This window comes from Idiotropiscis lumnitzeri, chromosome 10, assembly GCF_059441095.1.
Source record: "Idiotropiscis lumnitzeri isolate Australia: NSW breed Sydney's pygmy pipehorse chromosome 10, RoL_Ilum_1.0, whole genome shotgun sequence".
Lineage (NCBI taxonomy): Eukaryota > Metazoa > Chordata > Actinopteri > Syngnathiformes > Syngnathidae > Idiotropiscis > Idiotropiscis lumnitzeri.
In genome coordinates this window covers 12,733,877-12,749,582 of record NC_142400.1, presented here as the reverse complement: position 1 = coordinate 12,749,582, position 15,706 = coordinate 12,733,877, and the positions used below count along the sequence as shown (strand labels likewise).

The window sequence follows — 15,706 nt, the reverse complement described above, 5'->3', positions numbered from 1 at the left end:
ACTCAGATTTCCCGGGAAGATTTCGAACAAAATCTACATGCTGAGTGCTATTGGCTGACCAGTTGGCAGTCTCCGCCCTGTTTCTAGCGATTCTGGCCAATAGCGTCGCGGAATCATGTGCGCCACGTGCTCATTGGCAGTTGTAAACAGGCGACGTCACTTTTCACGCGTGCAGCAATCCCCAACTGGCGCGCTAGATGGAACCGGCAACTAACTCTACAAAACAGTACGTTGGTGCGGTTGGACATTATTAAAACTCTTAAACTCGATATGCTTTGATAAGTACAATGATACTACAACCTTTTATGCTTTATCCTATGCTTGTATGAAGTTGGGTAAAAGAGATTTTGTTACTCTGTTCCTTATGCATGGAATATGCTACAAAAAGCATGGAAGCTAACTGATTTCCTTTTAATTAAATTAATTAATTTTATTTAAATCCAAACTCACAGTTTTTCATACGAATTCTACAACACACACTTGTTTTTTCCCTTAAAATTCTATGTATGTAACTATTTAGTGTTTATTAGTTAGTTTGTTGCTGCCTCTTGGCGAGGACACCTGGAAAAAGGGTTTTTTAATCTCAATGGGATATTTATTAGTTGAAAGGTAAAAGGAAAAATATGACATAAGTCTCTTTTGTGTATTAAAGCATGCATTTGAAATTGTTTACCGGACATAAAACATCAATGTGATAGGTTTGTAATTTGACGTTGCTTTCTGAAAAAAAGTGTACCTGTGATTGTGGAGTGGATGCGACAAATCCAACTATCAGAGACTAAACTGTCCTAGAGCATACAGGAGCCAGGGGCGAAGCTACATGGTGGCCAGAGGTGGCCACGGTCACCCCTTATCACTTTGTGGCCAACACCACATGCAGGGGAATAATTTGATACCAGTGATTTTTCTGCCATTTTCACAAGAATGCAGTATTCCCAGACCTGATTTATAGTCTACTCCATGATATTTATATTAACTGCATATTTAAAGAATAAATAAACAAGTGTTTTTAATGGAAACTATAAAACCATCTCTCTTAAGAGGGAAAAATGTTATTCATACAGTCAACGTCAATCAAAATCATTACTATCACACCATAGCGAGAAAACATGTCAGAGTAGTCATTGCTTATCATATTCACAAACATATTAATTTTTATATCTACGTATTGGCAGAAATAGTTTTTTTACAAAATTTTGCTGGTCCGTCATTTGTCATCTGTCAGCAGCCAGGGTACCCGTGCGTCACTCGTCAGTCTGTCATTTTTCATGACGAACCGTAATTGTAATCATCAGTTGATCAGTTCATCAATTCGTCAGTCAGTCTGTCAGTTAGCTCTGTCAGTTAGTCCGTCAGAAGTCCGTCAGTCAATCCGTCCCTATCATCCATTATCTGTACCGCTTCTCCGTATTCGGGTTGCGGGGGGTGCTGGAGCCTATCCCAGCTATCTTCGGGCAGTACGTAAAAAAAAAAAAAAACTTCAGCAAACCGGTGGACCTCTCAGTTCTGATTAGTGCTGATTACTCAGACGGACACACAAACACTTTTGCTAGTGCTTAGCCCGTCATTTAAAAAATATATATTATTATATATGTGCCCAGTGATTGGCTGTCAACCAATTCAGAGTGAACGCTGCCTATGCCAATAGACTGCTGGGATAGGCTCCACCATGAGGGCCACCCTCGTGAGTATAAGCAGCTTGAATATTGGATAGATGAATTGATAAAGGGTGGCACAATGGCCTCACAGTGCGGAGGTCGTGGATTCAATTCCGGCTCCGGCCTTCCTGTGTGGAATTTGCATGTTCTCCCCGTGCCTGCGTGGGTTTTTTCCGGGTACTCTGGTTTCCTCCCACATTCCAAAAACATGCATGGGAGGTTGATTGGACACTCTAAATTGCCCCTAGGTATGAGTGTGAGCGCGGATGGTTGTTCGTCTATGTGTGCCCTGCGATTGGCTGGCCACCAGTTCAGGGTGTCCACCGCCTATACTGCCCGAAGGCTCCAGCACCCCATGTGAGGACAAGTGGTACAGATAATGGATGGATGGAAGAATGGACATAATGGAGGTAATCTACAAGAAAAAAACAAAAACAAATCACACTTAACACTTAGATACAAATGAAAATCACGCTGGGTGAGATAAAAGTAAAAATTATACACATTCAAAAATACCTACACTTTATACAAAAAAAAATCGGCTTCAATACAAGTGGAGTTGCTATTTCTATTTAATAATATAACACAACTCGAGCTAGCTTAATTCTGATTGGATAAAAACTCTAACCTAATAATTCAACACTAGGATATAATATGACATCAATGTGAAGAATATGATAATGATTTTTGATTATGTTAGGTCAGCAGAGATCTGTCATCTGTAGTCTGAATGGAATATATCGTTGTACAAGGCTAAGAATACAACAATATTAAGCAATTTTACTTCGTAATTTAATTTAATAAAACATTAAGACAATTAGTGTGGGGATGGTTCAGTATTGTGTATGAAAGTATTTCAGTAGTGTGTAAGAGTGTATTTTTATTTTTATTTCGAACATGCTGTTTCAAAAACACACACAAAACAGAAATAAAGTTGTTTTTTTTCCCAAGATGAGCAAAAAACGGAAATAAAGTACATATATAATCCCCCACCACCCCAAAAAAATATACTAAAGGACAAAAAAAAACATGTACTGCGAGTCCAAAAATGAGTAGGAAGAAGCCAAGCTTATTGTTTTATATATGAACAGCATTTTTTTTTTCGTGGTAAAAAGCTATTTCTGAACCCTGTCCTTAACAGCCCTCCATAGGAAGCAGTGCTCATCGTCATTTTGCCGTCAGACTCGAGTCTGGAGCAATTCTGCCAGTTGGAGTTGAGGAGCGATTGAAGGGCGGGGAAGGAGGAAGGAGGAAGCAGCAAGATACCGGGCGTGCTTGGCTGGGACTTCACCAAACTGTGGATTGATTGACTTGTCACGGGATCTATTATTGGAGGAGCAATGTATTGCAGTTAACCAAATTAGTTAGTAGGCAAAACCGGACTGTCGCCTCCACACAAGTTGTTGTTTATTTGGGATGGGCGAGCGCGTGGACAATCACGATGTGGTTCAAACCACTGGTTCTCAGTTGCTGCTGCCTGTTAGTGAATATTTTGGATTTCCTCTTGCACAGGTAAGCACACGTTTACAATCCTTTCGCCAATCACACACAATCTCACCACAACATGAATACTTGTTTTAAAAGACACCTCGTCGTGATTTATTTAGCCCGACAACACTAAAAAAAATGGTCCCCAAAAATATGGTTCCTGTAATAATTATGTTGTCTCAGCTTAGTTGACTCACAAATGACGTACTGCGTATGAAATCTGGATCTTTGTAATTGAACACAAAGCAGGAAGCCTCTACTTTTCTGCTGTACGTGTGACATGGCAACAGGTGGATGAACTGGTCTGCCTTCTAAACGGCCACATTAAGCACGACGAGTACGCACCAATCTTTAAATATCACTGGAGTAAAACTATTCGTTTTTTTATTGGATACAAAACAAACTTTTAAACATGAATTCCAGTAGTCAATCAGACAAGCGCAATCATTGAAATAAAACAAAGAAAAAAATAGTTTCCCTGTTCACATTTTCCTCCAAATAACCAATACGTCATCAATTCTGACATGGTATGTAAATTTACGAGCACAACTGTAAATGTATTAATTTATTTTAATTAGCCATCTTGGGCCTGTGTGCCAAATTTTGCCTGTCTCTGCTGTTGATCAAATAATTGCTCATTTTGCTGCACGCTCGCTTCTTTTTCGTGGATGTTAATTGCAACATTGAATTCACACATTGAACGCAATCTATTTTATATTTAAACAAAATATACAATATTTGGTACAGAAGAAACATGTCCCATGGTTATTATAGTTTGGTCATTTTAAATATCGATAGTTTTTATTTAGTTTTGAGTTTTGTTTTAATTAGTTTATATTTTAGTTTAGTTTTAGTTTTTAAAGAATTGATTTCACTTGTGTGCAGGATTAGAAAAAACATCATGGTAAGTACTCTTTAGTAAAAATTCCACCAAAATATTATTTTAAAACATTTTGATATTACAGGCTACAGTTTATTAGTTCACAGACTTTGTATTCTAATAAGTACATAATACCGCCTCTAAAGATAGATCCATGCACCCTAATTAAGTAAAGCTACAATTAAGTTGTCAACTTCTAAAGTGGATTTGTGGTTTGAATTCTTGTTGATAAGTATTAAACCCAGTTCTACAGTGTACTTTTTTTTTTTTTAAATTCTGCATGCATGTTTTTCGAACATGAAACAATAAAGGAAAGTACACTTTCCCTCGCGTTCCATTTCAGACCGAGTTAAATGTCAAAAGCAGTTGAGCCATTTGAGCCGAAGACAGTCACACGCAGACTTGTCTTGTAGGAGCGACGTCTTTTTTTATTGGCTGCTACTTGATGACGTCGCTTCTGTGCGACACACATTAAGAGGACCTCAATTTGTGTATTAATTGAATTACCAAAGACAAAAACTGACATTTTTGCCAGCTTTAGTTGGTTTTATAAATAAAATAAATACATTAAATAATTTCAGTTAGTTTTCGTTTGTTTAAAGAATTGTTGTTTTTTTTTTATGTCATTAACAAAAATGGTTTCTTAAATGTTAGTTATTTCTTTAGTGTCCGTTATCTAAAATAACCTGCGTCCCATATTACGTTTAAATCAGGGGTCCTCAATCCTGTTCCTCAAGAGCTGTTGTCCATCGCTCACTGCCGAAACACACCTGATTCAAATGATCAAATAATCGGCACGATCTATTAATGAAGATCTGATAATGAAGATCATTTGAATCAGGTGTGTTGCAACAGGCAGAGGAGGCACCGTCCTTCGAGGAACAGGATTTGCGACCCCTTGTTTAAACAAAATAACATTATTCTTTTGTTCTATTTCTTCTTAGTAAGTCATAGTAGCCCATCTCGGGTGAGCTTTTTTTTTTTAGAACATGTCACAGTAGGCTGCTCATGTTATCCTTGGGGCTAATTAGTACATGCTGGCACCATTTATTTATTTATTTATTTTTTTGAGGGCATGATTGCAATGTCTCTTTTGTCTTGCTACCTCCCGCCTCTGTGAGCAACTGCTTATGAGAAGTGAGTAGGAGGAAAAAACAGTTAAATGATGGCAATTTACTTCAGAGGCAACTTGTTTACTCAACTATGCAAGCAGCCCGTCATAATGCACCCTGCTTATATGACCCCTCAAAAAAAGGAAAGCGCTCATTATCGGTGACATCCAGTATTAGCGGTTATCGAAATGTGGCCTTTTTAAAACCACCGTAAAGCCCATGTCTCTCTTTTATGAGGAAGGTGCAGTAATTAAGTATTGTTGACGATGCGTTAAACTTTCCTCAAAGCCACTATTTCCAACAAATTGTATGTGCCACTCAGGTGAACTTTGTGCTGTGTCAGCTGTTTGCTCTGTTGTCTGCCTTCTGGTTTCGTCTCTACCTCAATCCTCAACACTGCAGTCCCCTGGTGAGGCATGTGGTGGCCACTCTGCTTGGCATCGCATTCATCATTTTCTGCTTTGGATGGTACGGTATAACGTTCCTCCACAACACGCTCACCCACTTCAACTGTAAAGAAGTTCATATGCTCCAATACCTACAACAGTTGAATTTTAAAAACAGTATTTCATCTTTCTGGCACAAGTCTAGGGCAGTTTGTCTTTAAGTCCATAAAGTCTAGCAAGAGATGAATATCTGGTTGATAAGGGGAATTTTTTGCCTTTTGGTAGAACTACTTCACAGTGAATCATGACGCAGCCCAGGAGTCCATGAACTGTAGCACTTAATACATGCGTTCTTCTTTGAAGGTATTCCACTCACTTCCTGGTTGTGGTGCTTGTAAACTACCTTTTCATCATCCAAGCTGACATCAGCAATGTACACAGGTAAATATGGTATTTTTGTTCAATTCTGATACAAACGGTGGAAGACTGCTGAGCATGTCCTTCTCACAGTACACAAGTACAGGGTTTGATTCTGGTTCCGGTCTCCCTGTGTGGAGTTTGCATGTTCTCTCCATGCCTGTGTGGGTTTTCTCCGGGTACTCAGATTTCTTCCCACTTTCCAAAAACATGCATGGTACGTGAATTCAAGGTGTACGCCACCTACTGCCTGAAGATGGCTGGGATAGGCTTCTGGATGCCAGCGACCCCTGTGTGGAAATGCCGCTCAGATAATAGACATTTGTTGAAGGGTCCTCAAGGAAAAGTTAAATAGACCCCCCCCATAAAGCTTTTTTTTAGGTTATTTTTAAAGGCAGTGCTTCGCAATTATTTTCTTTATAAATATATTTTTTATAAATACACCTCTGAATAACATTGCATCCTTATTAACATAAAAAACAAGAAATAAAAAGGAACTTTAACATTGTTTTGTTGTCTGAAAAGATTTCAAGTGCATTTGCCTGAAATAAAATAATTAAATGAACACACCACTGCCACCTACTGCAGTGAATGTGCAATTACACTTTTTTTTCCCCCCAGCACAGCAAAAATCAAGCATGATCCCCAGGGTCACACATTCCCCCCTAATGTCTCACACACACCCTCTGTTCTACTTGCAAAGCAACTCGGAATAAAACTATTTAATAAACAAAATTTCTTTAGACAATCCAGTTGAGTATACTCTACGTTAGGTTACATAAGTTCAACGTTTTGACTTGTGATTGAATCTGTATACGTTCTATGTCGTCATCTGTCTTAAAGAGGTTGTGAACTGCACAGGTATGCACGTTTGCACTTCTAACAGTCTAGATTTGTTTTTGATAGGACTGAGCTCTCAGCTCTTTTGTTGCTAGCCCAGTCTCTCGACCAGACTGACAAGATGGAGGAGCAATGATGCAATAGCAAACAATCATGCCATTATAGTGGCTATGTGGTTAATCGACTCAAAGCGCATTCCTGTGCTTTGGTTTGTTTCCTTGTTGAAATGCTTTTTGAGTGATGAAATTGTTGATTGCGAACATGCCATCAATGTCAATGTGAAAACAACAACAAAAAAACAGTGAAACTGTGTGTGTATGTTTACATGTGTGCATGTGCTTAAAGGGCCTGTTTAAATCTTTGCATCTTGGCTTTTCAGCTATATTCATATTTTAGCAATGAGACAAAACGGGTCAGGTGCGGTTTTGTGAAAGATGGAATGCACGCTGATTTGAGATTTGTTCAGCACTGTTCACTCAGTGCAGAACTATGTAAATGGTGTCCCAGTTTAGCATAATCCAGTTCTACATCGCTTTGCACAGGTCCAGTGCTCTCTAAGAATTCAAGTTAAATGGGGTGCACTCACACACACGCAAAATGAGTCATCACATTTTTGCGTGGAGACACGGTTAATATTTTTTGTAAGATTTAAATTATGCTGTAATGTCGGAGGGTTTGCTAATTTGAGCCTTAACCAGATTCTGTGTAACGCTACAGTGTACATCCGATGTACAGTGCGACCAATCTTTATCACCTCACAAAAAAGGTCGACTTCAAATTTTTTAACATCTGTTATACAATCTAAAAAGAAATTCCAAAATGTGAATGTTGAGAGTGTTCAAATTTGTCCGTAGCATGTGACAGCATCTCTTTGTATGATAATTTCTTTCTAAATTCTCGTGAGAACACGTTCTACTTTGTCTCACTTCATCATCGTCACAGATGGTAAGGAATTTCTTCCCAGCGCATTTTGGACCTCTCTCAATTACATCTTCCTTTTTCCTCCAAGGTATTCCATGGTGCTGGCGATGGGATACCTGACTATGTGCCATGTAAGCAGAGCCTTCATCTTCAAATATGGGATTCTGTCCACTGACTTCTCCGGGTGAGGAAAAATGTCTCATGGCAGCCCATTAGTAATTTCACTTCACATGTTACCAGTTAACTTTTCTGCAATGTGCGCAAGCATGCTTACACAGTCGCCAGTGACACAACCTTCTGTAAATAGTTTGGCTGATTAAAAAGAGGCAGTGCCTCCGTGCAACGTCAAGTCTCACTGCCTCGGTGCAACTGGATTCTTGAAGTTGTTAGGATAGGAAGTAAATGACACTTGTGAGTGTATATGCAGTGAAATGAGCTTTACAAGCTCTTTTGGATGAACTCAATAGAAATTCTGTAAGAGTAAAAAAAAAAAAAAAAAAGAGCTACATGAGAGAGTGTTTTGAGGAAGTCATAGAGTAAGTAAGCTCCTTGTCTTAACGTTCAAGTTTTAAGTAAGACCCATAAATTATTGTTGCTTTTTAGTGACCCCAAACCAGTGTGCTCATTGTCTGTTACTTTGTCTCCACAATCAAACGCTTCTTCTTGAAGCTTTGTTAATGTTTGACCAGCTATTGGTGAGCAAAACTGTGATGTTAACATAACTTTCCTGTCTTGTGGCGGTTGAAGGTAGATGTTGTAGTCTTTTAGGCTACGTTCACACTGGAGGATCTAAGCCCAATCTGGATTTTTATCCGCGGTACAGTATTTATGGGAATAAATACGACCCAGCTAGTTAGGGCTCATCTCAATTCTCTATTTTCAACTTTATGTGTTGAGCGCCTCCCACCAGACATGAGTGAGGAGACAAATGACAGGGGGGGCTAGGCACGAGGAGGTAGAAATGTTTTGGGGAAATGAGACAATCGGTCCTCTGTGTTTTCATTTTATGGAGGAGTCTACTAAAGAGGACATCAACAATTGGAAGTGTACTGTTCACATTTCATGAAAAAAAAAAAAAAAAACAGTTATCTGGGGGTCATGGCGCTTGAATTTCCCGCACATGCTGCTTACACTGACCTGGTTCGTACACAGTCCACAGAAATTCAATAACAAAGCAAATGCCATGTTGTCTTCTAAAGTCTCAGTGTCAAATGTAAACAGGCAAGATTCGTCAAGTCTCATGGATACCAAGTCAAAGTCATGACAAGTCTTAGCCAAGCAAGTTCCAAGTCCTAAAATTGGCAACTTATGTCTGACTCGAGTACCCCCCCACGCAGATATTAATTGAATTCAATTAATAATTTCTGCAAACACAGGAATTCCTATTTGTTTTTTCAGGAGCATACCTGAGATACTAGCAGTAGTTATACTGGACACGAATGGAGACATTTGCTGAGTGAAGTTTCACCTATAAATGTTTGTCAGCTGACTTTGCTAGTCGGCGCAGTTCTCATGGTGATGAGTTTGTCGGCCGCCTCCCATCCCTTCACATGACTTTGGCATAAGCAACCTCAACTACGCTCAGTATTCGGGCAGTTGAGAGTTTTAAAGTTGAACAGATCACAAAAGATGATTTGTGTGGAAAAAGTTATTGACTGCTACTTAGCCGGCCTCTTTTTTTGCTCACATGCAGTACACACACATAAGTACGTTTTAAGTTGCGATGTTTCTGACTTGATCATGTCGACTATAAAGTAACATTTTCTGCTCAGGCCACTGATGATAGTGACCCAGAAGATCACCTCACTTGCATTCCAGCTCCATGACGGTAAGAAAACACACATCATTTATGTGACATTTAATTGTGGAATTACTAGCTGGCTAATTAACATGTTTTTTCATTTCAGGTATGTGTAAAAAAGCCGAAGAACTGACCACAGAGCAGAAGCTACTGGCAGTACAGTAAGTTTGCAAACAGTTACTGCATAGAAATAGTAAATGTTTTTAACACAGTGGAACTCTAATATTGGTGGGAATAAGCTTGGGAAGATTGTCTTGTGCTCTTTTCACTGGCTGTTGTAAAAGTGGTCAATTGTTTGAGGGAAAAACAGCGCTTAAGTCACTTTTTCCTCTTGTACCGGTTCACACTGAAATGGCCTTGCTTCATCTTGAGCGGTCAAGTTTTCGTTACACTTTTTTGGGGTCGTGTGGGTTCAATGAAGCAGCTCTTCGGAACCCACTCCGAGGCGCTTCTAAAACAGTTTGGGCGTTTTGTTTAAGTCATCTGATTAGCCAACAGATGAAGGCGTCTCATAAGCAATGCGGAAAGTAACTCTACTGCGCACACGCACACACACACGCTTTCTGGTTTTACAGCCAGCGAAACAGAGCGACTCACTGCCAAGTCATAAAAATAAACTCTGTACACAACACATAATTGTGTTTTACAACAATGCTTAAGGATATTCACAATTTCATGTGTCGTGTATTTTTATATATAGGCAGCGGGTGGCTGCATCTCTTTGTCTTAAACCCTGAACTTGATTTATAATTATTATTTTTTTTGCCTGTGTCGAAGCTTCCGGGCATTTGATGGGCTGTAATTTGCGACATTGCCACATCATGCAACTGCAATTCATATTTTGAATGGCTACATAGCCATAACCTGAAATGGAAAAGTGGCTTTTGAGCAACACACACACATTCCAGCCTTTTCAAACCCTTCCCAATTTTGAATGTTGGTATTGCAGGTATCGGCAGACTCACAACTTCCGTGAATTTAAACGCCATTTAACTGAATATGGTGAAAGATGATTTTCTACTAATTCCTGAAATTATTTGAAGAATAAATGACTCGCTTTCTCCCTTTAGCTGAGAAGCGCAAGGACAAGGACATGCAACCATGGTGAATCGCTTGTTCACGTAAACAGAATGCTGTCAACTGACAAAAATCGCATCATTTTACATGGGAGAGATTACGTGACGAGATCGTTCAAAACTTGTTCCCTCCACGCATTCAGAACAAACATTTTTGATTATTATCATGCTGCTGACATGAAGACTTTATTACAATGCGTCTTATAAGTTTGGTTATCGATTTGAAATGATAACCTTTCAGCTGTGGACCAACTTCCTCTCCAACTCATCACAACGTTCAATCAAAATAATGTTTGATTGTGTATTTGTAACTTTTTCATCATTTGTAAATGAACTCCTTTTTCATCACAGAATTGCTTCAAAACAACTTTCATGCCCTTAATGCACCTAAAGTCCGCACATTGTTGTTTTTTTTTCCTGGTCTTTGTGCAGTGTGAGACCTTCTCTCGTCGAGTACCTGAGTTACAATCTGAACTTCCTGAGCTTGTTGGTGGGTCCGTTCAATAACTACAAGGACTACATCGACTTCATTGAGGGCACACACATCAGCGGCAGGCTCAGGCAATCTGCCAGCACATGTAACGGCAAAAATGGCTACCATCATTTACCAGATCCGTCACCTCTGGTAAGATTCTTCTCTCATGTCTTGTGCTTAGTCTCACTCTCGCTTTCATCACAAATCCTGAATTGTAATATGAAAGTGACTGACTGGGGCCCAAGAAAATGGCTGACATGACTGGAAGTTGGATAGTTGGAGCTCAGTTTAGGTTTAAAATGCCCCCAAAAAAAAAAACGGTTGCCACATCAATTTTCCTTTTCATAACCCGATAGCAATTCATAAAACCAATGAATTGATTTGTAACCCACATAAAAGGTCTGATTGGAAAACCTGTGTATGGCATTGAGGGTTACTACAACATTCTGCCACAAGTGGCGCGTATTTCTAATACACGGTCAAGTAGACTCATCTGGTGAGCGTTGTGAGTGAACGAAGCAATCCCGCTTTTTTTCCCTTTTGGATTAGAATTTATTTTGGATTATGACCATTGAGTTGTTCAATGTTTTGTTTGCCCTCTTTGTTTAAAACCGTGGGACCACCCTGTTTTCATCCACAGAATGCTGTCTGTCAAAAGTTGTTGGCGTGCTGTGGCTGCATACTCTTCTTCGTCATCATCACGCAGTCACTGCCAATAGATTACAACGTCAACCCCCACTTTGTCAGCCACGCCCCTTTCATCACCCGGCTCACCTACGCGTTGTTTTCCATTCAAGCTGCAAGAACCAAATTCTACTTTGCTTGGACACTCGGTGAGCAACATTGTAGGGTTACAATGATGGAAAAAAGTTCTCAACGATGTTTTCGTAACACTCCTAATCTTGACCGGCTTTCCCAAAAGGGTGAACATTTATTGAAAGTGCACAACTGCTACAAAGTTAAAACGCATTGACAAGTCTCAAGATCATTTGGAGCACAATGGTTAACAATTTTTTTTTTTTTTTAAATCAGAAAACCGAAGCGGTCTGGATAATGAATGAATGTATCATTGCTGCACACAAAACAGAAAGCTAAGATTTTGAACGGGTTTTTACTTGTACGCCTCTCCCTCGCTTGCTGACAGGCGTGTGCGAGTGATAAACTGCTCGCTGCCCTTTGCAGCTTTAATCTTCCATTAGATTTCTGTTGTTCCGTCATGACAGGTGAATGCATCAACAACGCTGCTGGCTTCGGTTTCTCGGGGATGGATGAAAATGGAAAAGCTTCCTGGAACCTCCTTAATAACCTGAACATCGTCGAAGTTGAGGTACCGTCCATGTACCGTACTTCAGTCTGCCATTCATGCGCAGGAAACAGATTTGAATAAATAATCAACTTGATTGTTTGTCTTTTACAGACGGCCACCAGCTTCAAGACGTTCATCGACAACTGGAACATACAGAGTAGAAATTGGCTTAAAATGTAAATACAAATCCGTGATACTTTCAGAGCCACTCGTGATCGGTGAAAATCTTCCCCCTCCCACTTGCTTTGAGACAAAACATTCGGTTCTCCAAATGGGAGTCAATGTGTGCTTGCTTCAAACTCTTTATTCGTCATTAGCAGTTGTAATATGCTATAAAACAAAAGTCAATTTATCTTAATCTTAATACTTAAAACCGTATTTTCCGGACGATAAGCTGCTACTTTTTTCCATCGATTGTGAACCATGCGGCTAATACAACGCTGTGACTTTTCAGTGGATTTTTCTTTAACCGCGCTATGGTTCAGAAAATTTGCTAAATAAATGTCTTTTTTTTTTATTAATGTTATTATTTATTTATTTATTTTTTCTCTCTCTTTTGGTCTGTTTTGTTTTAATTAGCCAAGTCGTTGCTGTGTTAAAAGCCACTCTTTTAACAATCTGTTTATGTACCTTTATGTCCATTCACAGTACAAAATCGTTCTGTACATGCAGTAAACAACTCATTTTTTTTCAACATAAAAAAACTGCGGCTTATAGCCTGGTGCGGTTTGTATGTCGTTTTTTTTTTTGTTTTTTAATTTTTTTTTTTTTTAAGAGTTGCTGCGGCTTATATACATATTGCGACACACCATAGATGCTACTTTAACACACGCGATGCAACAACACATACATTCTCTTAGCTTTTGTGAGATCAAGAAATGTTCACTCCAGTGCTTGCATCGTCTTTGCATCTCCATCATTTATTTATTTATTTATTTACGTTCACTTAATGCGAGTTTTGAACATGCTGCCTTTTCTCGCCACTTGTCAGGGTGTGTTACAACCGAGCGACACGTCACCGTGTTCCCCTGACCTTCATCTTGTCTGCCTTATGGCACGGCGTTTACCCAGGATACTATTTCGCCTTCCTGAGCGCCATCCCTGTCATGATAGCAGCACGAGCTGTGAGTTTTTGTAAATTCCTAAAAATATTCCGTAATTTAACCACTGTAGTCATAAATTTCCATTCTTCTTTATCCACAAGGTACGAAAATCATTCCGTCACTACTTCCTGGGGTCCAGAGGTTTAAAGCTTGGTTACGACATTGTGACGTGGGCTTCCACCCAGATGGCCATTTGCTACACTTTCATGCCGTTTCTACTTTTGGCAGTGGAACCCACCATGATCTTCTACAGGTACCTTCAATCCATCATCATCATTATTTTGGCCTAGAAAATTAGTACAGCAGCATTCATGCAAGATAAAAAAAGCTGCAGCATCTGTGACTGATTATTTTTTTGTGTGGCCACTTGGAAGTCCAATATAGGCACATACACCTTTGGTCGAATTGTGATACAATGTTTCTTTTTCAAAATAATGGCGCCAGAAAGACCTTTTTTTCATGTAATATTATAAAATCCCATACAAAAAAAACCCCACATTATAAAATGTAAAATATTCAACGTTGTTTAGACATTTGCCAGTGCCTAAACAGTACCTGGGCACAGTGGAAACAAAATTTCATGGTATGCATCACGCCATCAATGCAGGCCAACTTTAAAATAAACCTTAACCAAGTACATATTATATAGACTCTAATGCCTGCTCAAACTTTTAGTGTCAGCATGTTGTGGCGTCCTGGAATAACATTCAACCTCTGATTGAGGGCGCTAAAAAAACAAGTTAATCACGCTGACAATGTTATGTCTCCTGCTGCCAGTATTTAGGGTACCGTATTATACATGGGAACAGAGAAAAAACATTAAGGTTTAGTCTTCACTGTACAACGAGCTGGGGGAAAAAAACATTTTTGAAAGCTTTATCGGGAGCAACTCTATCCATTGTGACACACTCTGACTGTGTTCCAGGTCTATGTACTTCCACGTGCACATCCTCAGCATCCTGACTATGATTGTCCTGCATTCCGAAATCAAAAACAAAATCCGCTCTGCTGCCACAAAGGCCACCACACACGCATCCTCAACCCAGTGGTTGTCTGCCCACTGTAACAACAATGACAAAACTCACTGAAGTCTCCTCCGCATCCCTAAAAGGCCTCCAAGCAAAAAAAAAAAAAGAGTGGCGAAAGTACTGTCGTGTGTTATTTATTCTTTTAAGACAATGAAGTCATTCAGTGGACATCGTGAGCCATCTGACAGAAGGTCTTTATTGACAACGGCGTGGACTAGACTGGAGGCGCCCTGTCTTTGGGTGGGTCAGGCCAGTGCAATGGGAGAGTGACGACGCATACTCACGCCAGACTCAAATACCACAAGACATACTCACAAGCAAGACACGAGAGGACAAATATGCGCAGTGTGGCTGTGATGGCACACAAAGGTTGCTGTTGTGTGGCTGGAGCTACGTTAGACCAGACACTTCCCGGTGTGTGTGTGTGTGTGTGTGTAAGGGGGTGTGTCGGTGTGACACTAACCAAGTGAACCCGTGCAATGTAAATTTAGTGTGACAATTTTAATCTAAATTGATGCTCCATTTTCACGATATCACAGGATGTGTTGGGTGTTGGGTCACTGTTGGCCATTTGTTGTATTTGCCCAAGGAACTCAAAACATCTCTCCTGGGCATGTTCGTTTTTACATTTTGACTTTTGAATGAAAACAGCTCAGGAAATGTATTGCTTGTGAGAAGGTTTACGATCAAGCTATTATTCACATTTTGAGGAGATTTAAAAAAAAAAAGAATATGTATTGAGGTAAATGTTGAATTGGGAAGACACAAGCAGGGGTAAAATGATAAATCTTGAATTCACAACTGTTTACACAAATTCCTGTTTAGTTAAAGATGGTAGAAATTGCTCATATTTATTTACGTCTTGCAAAAAAACAAAGAGTCAGGGTTGCTACCAAAAGGAGTAAAGCCCTATTTGAAATTGTGCATTAAAGAGTGTTGTGTGTCTTTTTAGTCAATGGAGCAATAAGAGTCAGCGCGCAGTGCGAATGGATTTTTGTAAAATAAACGTGATTTTGAACTTTATTTTTTTGTACATACCTGAGATCAAATATACTGTGAGTGAATGAGCATACGTGTTCTTTTTTTTTTTTTTTTACAATTCTGTAAATATTTTTTAATTGTTTGAACTGTAACCAATAAATCTTCCTGACAACTTGAATTTTAGAATTGTTTTTTTTTTTCATTTTGTAAGTTGTACAAATAAACAGATTTAGC

The 15,706-nt window shown here is 39.3% G+C and overlaps 1 protein-coding gene across 2 annotated transcripts; it reads left to right on the top strand.

Annotated features, from left to right (window-relative positions):
- Nucleotides 1-2,812: 2,812 nt before the first annotated feature.
- Nucleotides 2,813-15,650, top strand: mboat1 (membrane bound O-acyltransferase domain containing 1). Of its 2 annotated transcripts, XM_088307547.1 has the most exons (13): nt 2,814-3,170; nt 5,461-5,606; nt 5,888-5,965; nt 7,791-7,886; nt 9,475-9,530; nt 9,610-9,664; nt 11,012-11,204; nt 11,695-11,887; nt 12,278-12,381; nt 12,472-12,536; nt 13,352-13,484; nt 13,565-13,716; nt 14,389-15,650. In XM_088307547.1, exons 1-13 carry the CDS (start codon nt 3,075-3,077, stop codon nt 14,549-14,551), a joined length of 1,530 nt encoding a protein of 509 aa, XP_088163673.1. In that variant the 5' UTR covers nt 2,814-3,074; the 3' UTR covers nt 14,552-15,650. The 2 variants fall into 2 exon arrangements, with proteins under 2 accessions (XP_088163674.1, XP_088163673.1); XM_088307548.1 differs by lacking the exon at nt 5,461-5,606 and having other exon boundaries at nt 2,813-3,170.
- Nucleotides 15,651-15,706: the final 56 nt, after the last annotated feature.

What these genes read in the sequence shown, in the direction of transcription:
- mboat1 (XM_088307547.1), top strand. Translation starts at nt 3,075, where the DNA reads ATGGGCGAGCGCGTGGACAATCACGATGTGGTTCAAACCACTGGTTCT. An exon ending in CTACTTTGCTTGGACACTCG is followed by an intron (nt 11,888 to 12,277) that starts GTGAGCAACATT and finishes CCGTCATGACAG; the next exon opens with GTGAATGCATCAACAACGCT. An exon ending in CCCACCATGATCTTCTACAG is followed by an intron (nt 13,717 to 14,388) that starts GTACCTTCAATC and finishes ACTGTGTTCCAG; the next exon opens with GTCTATGTACTTCCACGTGC.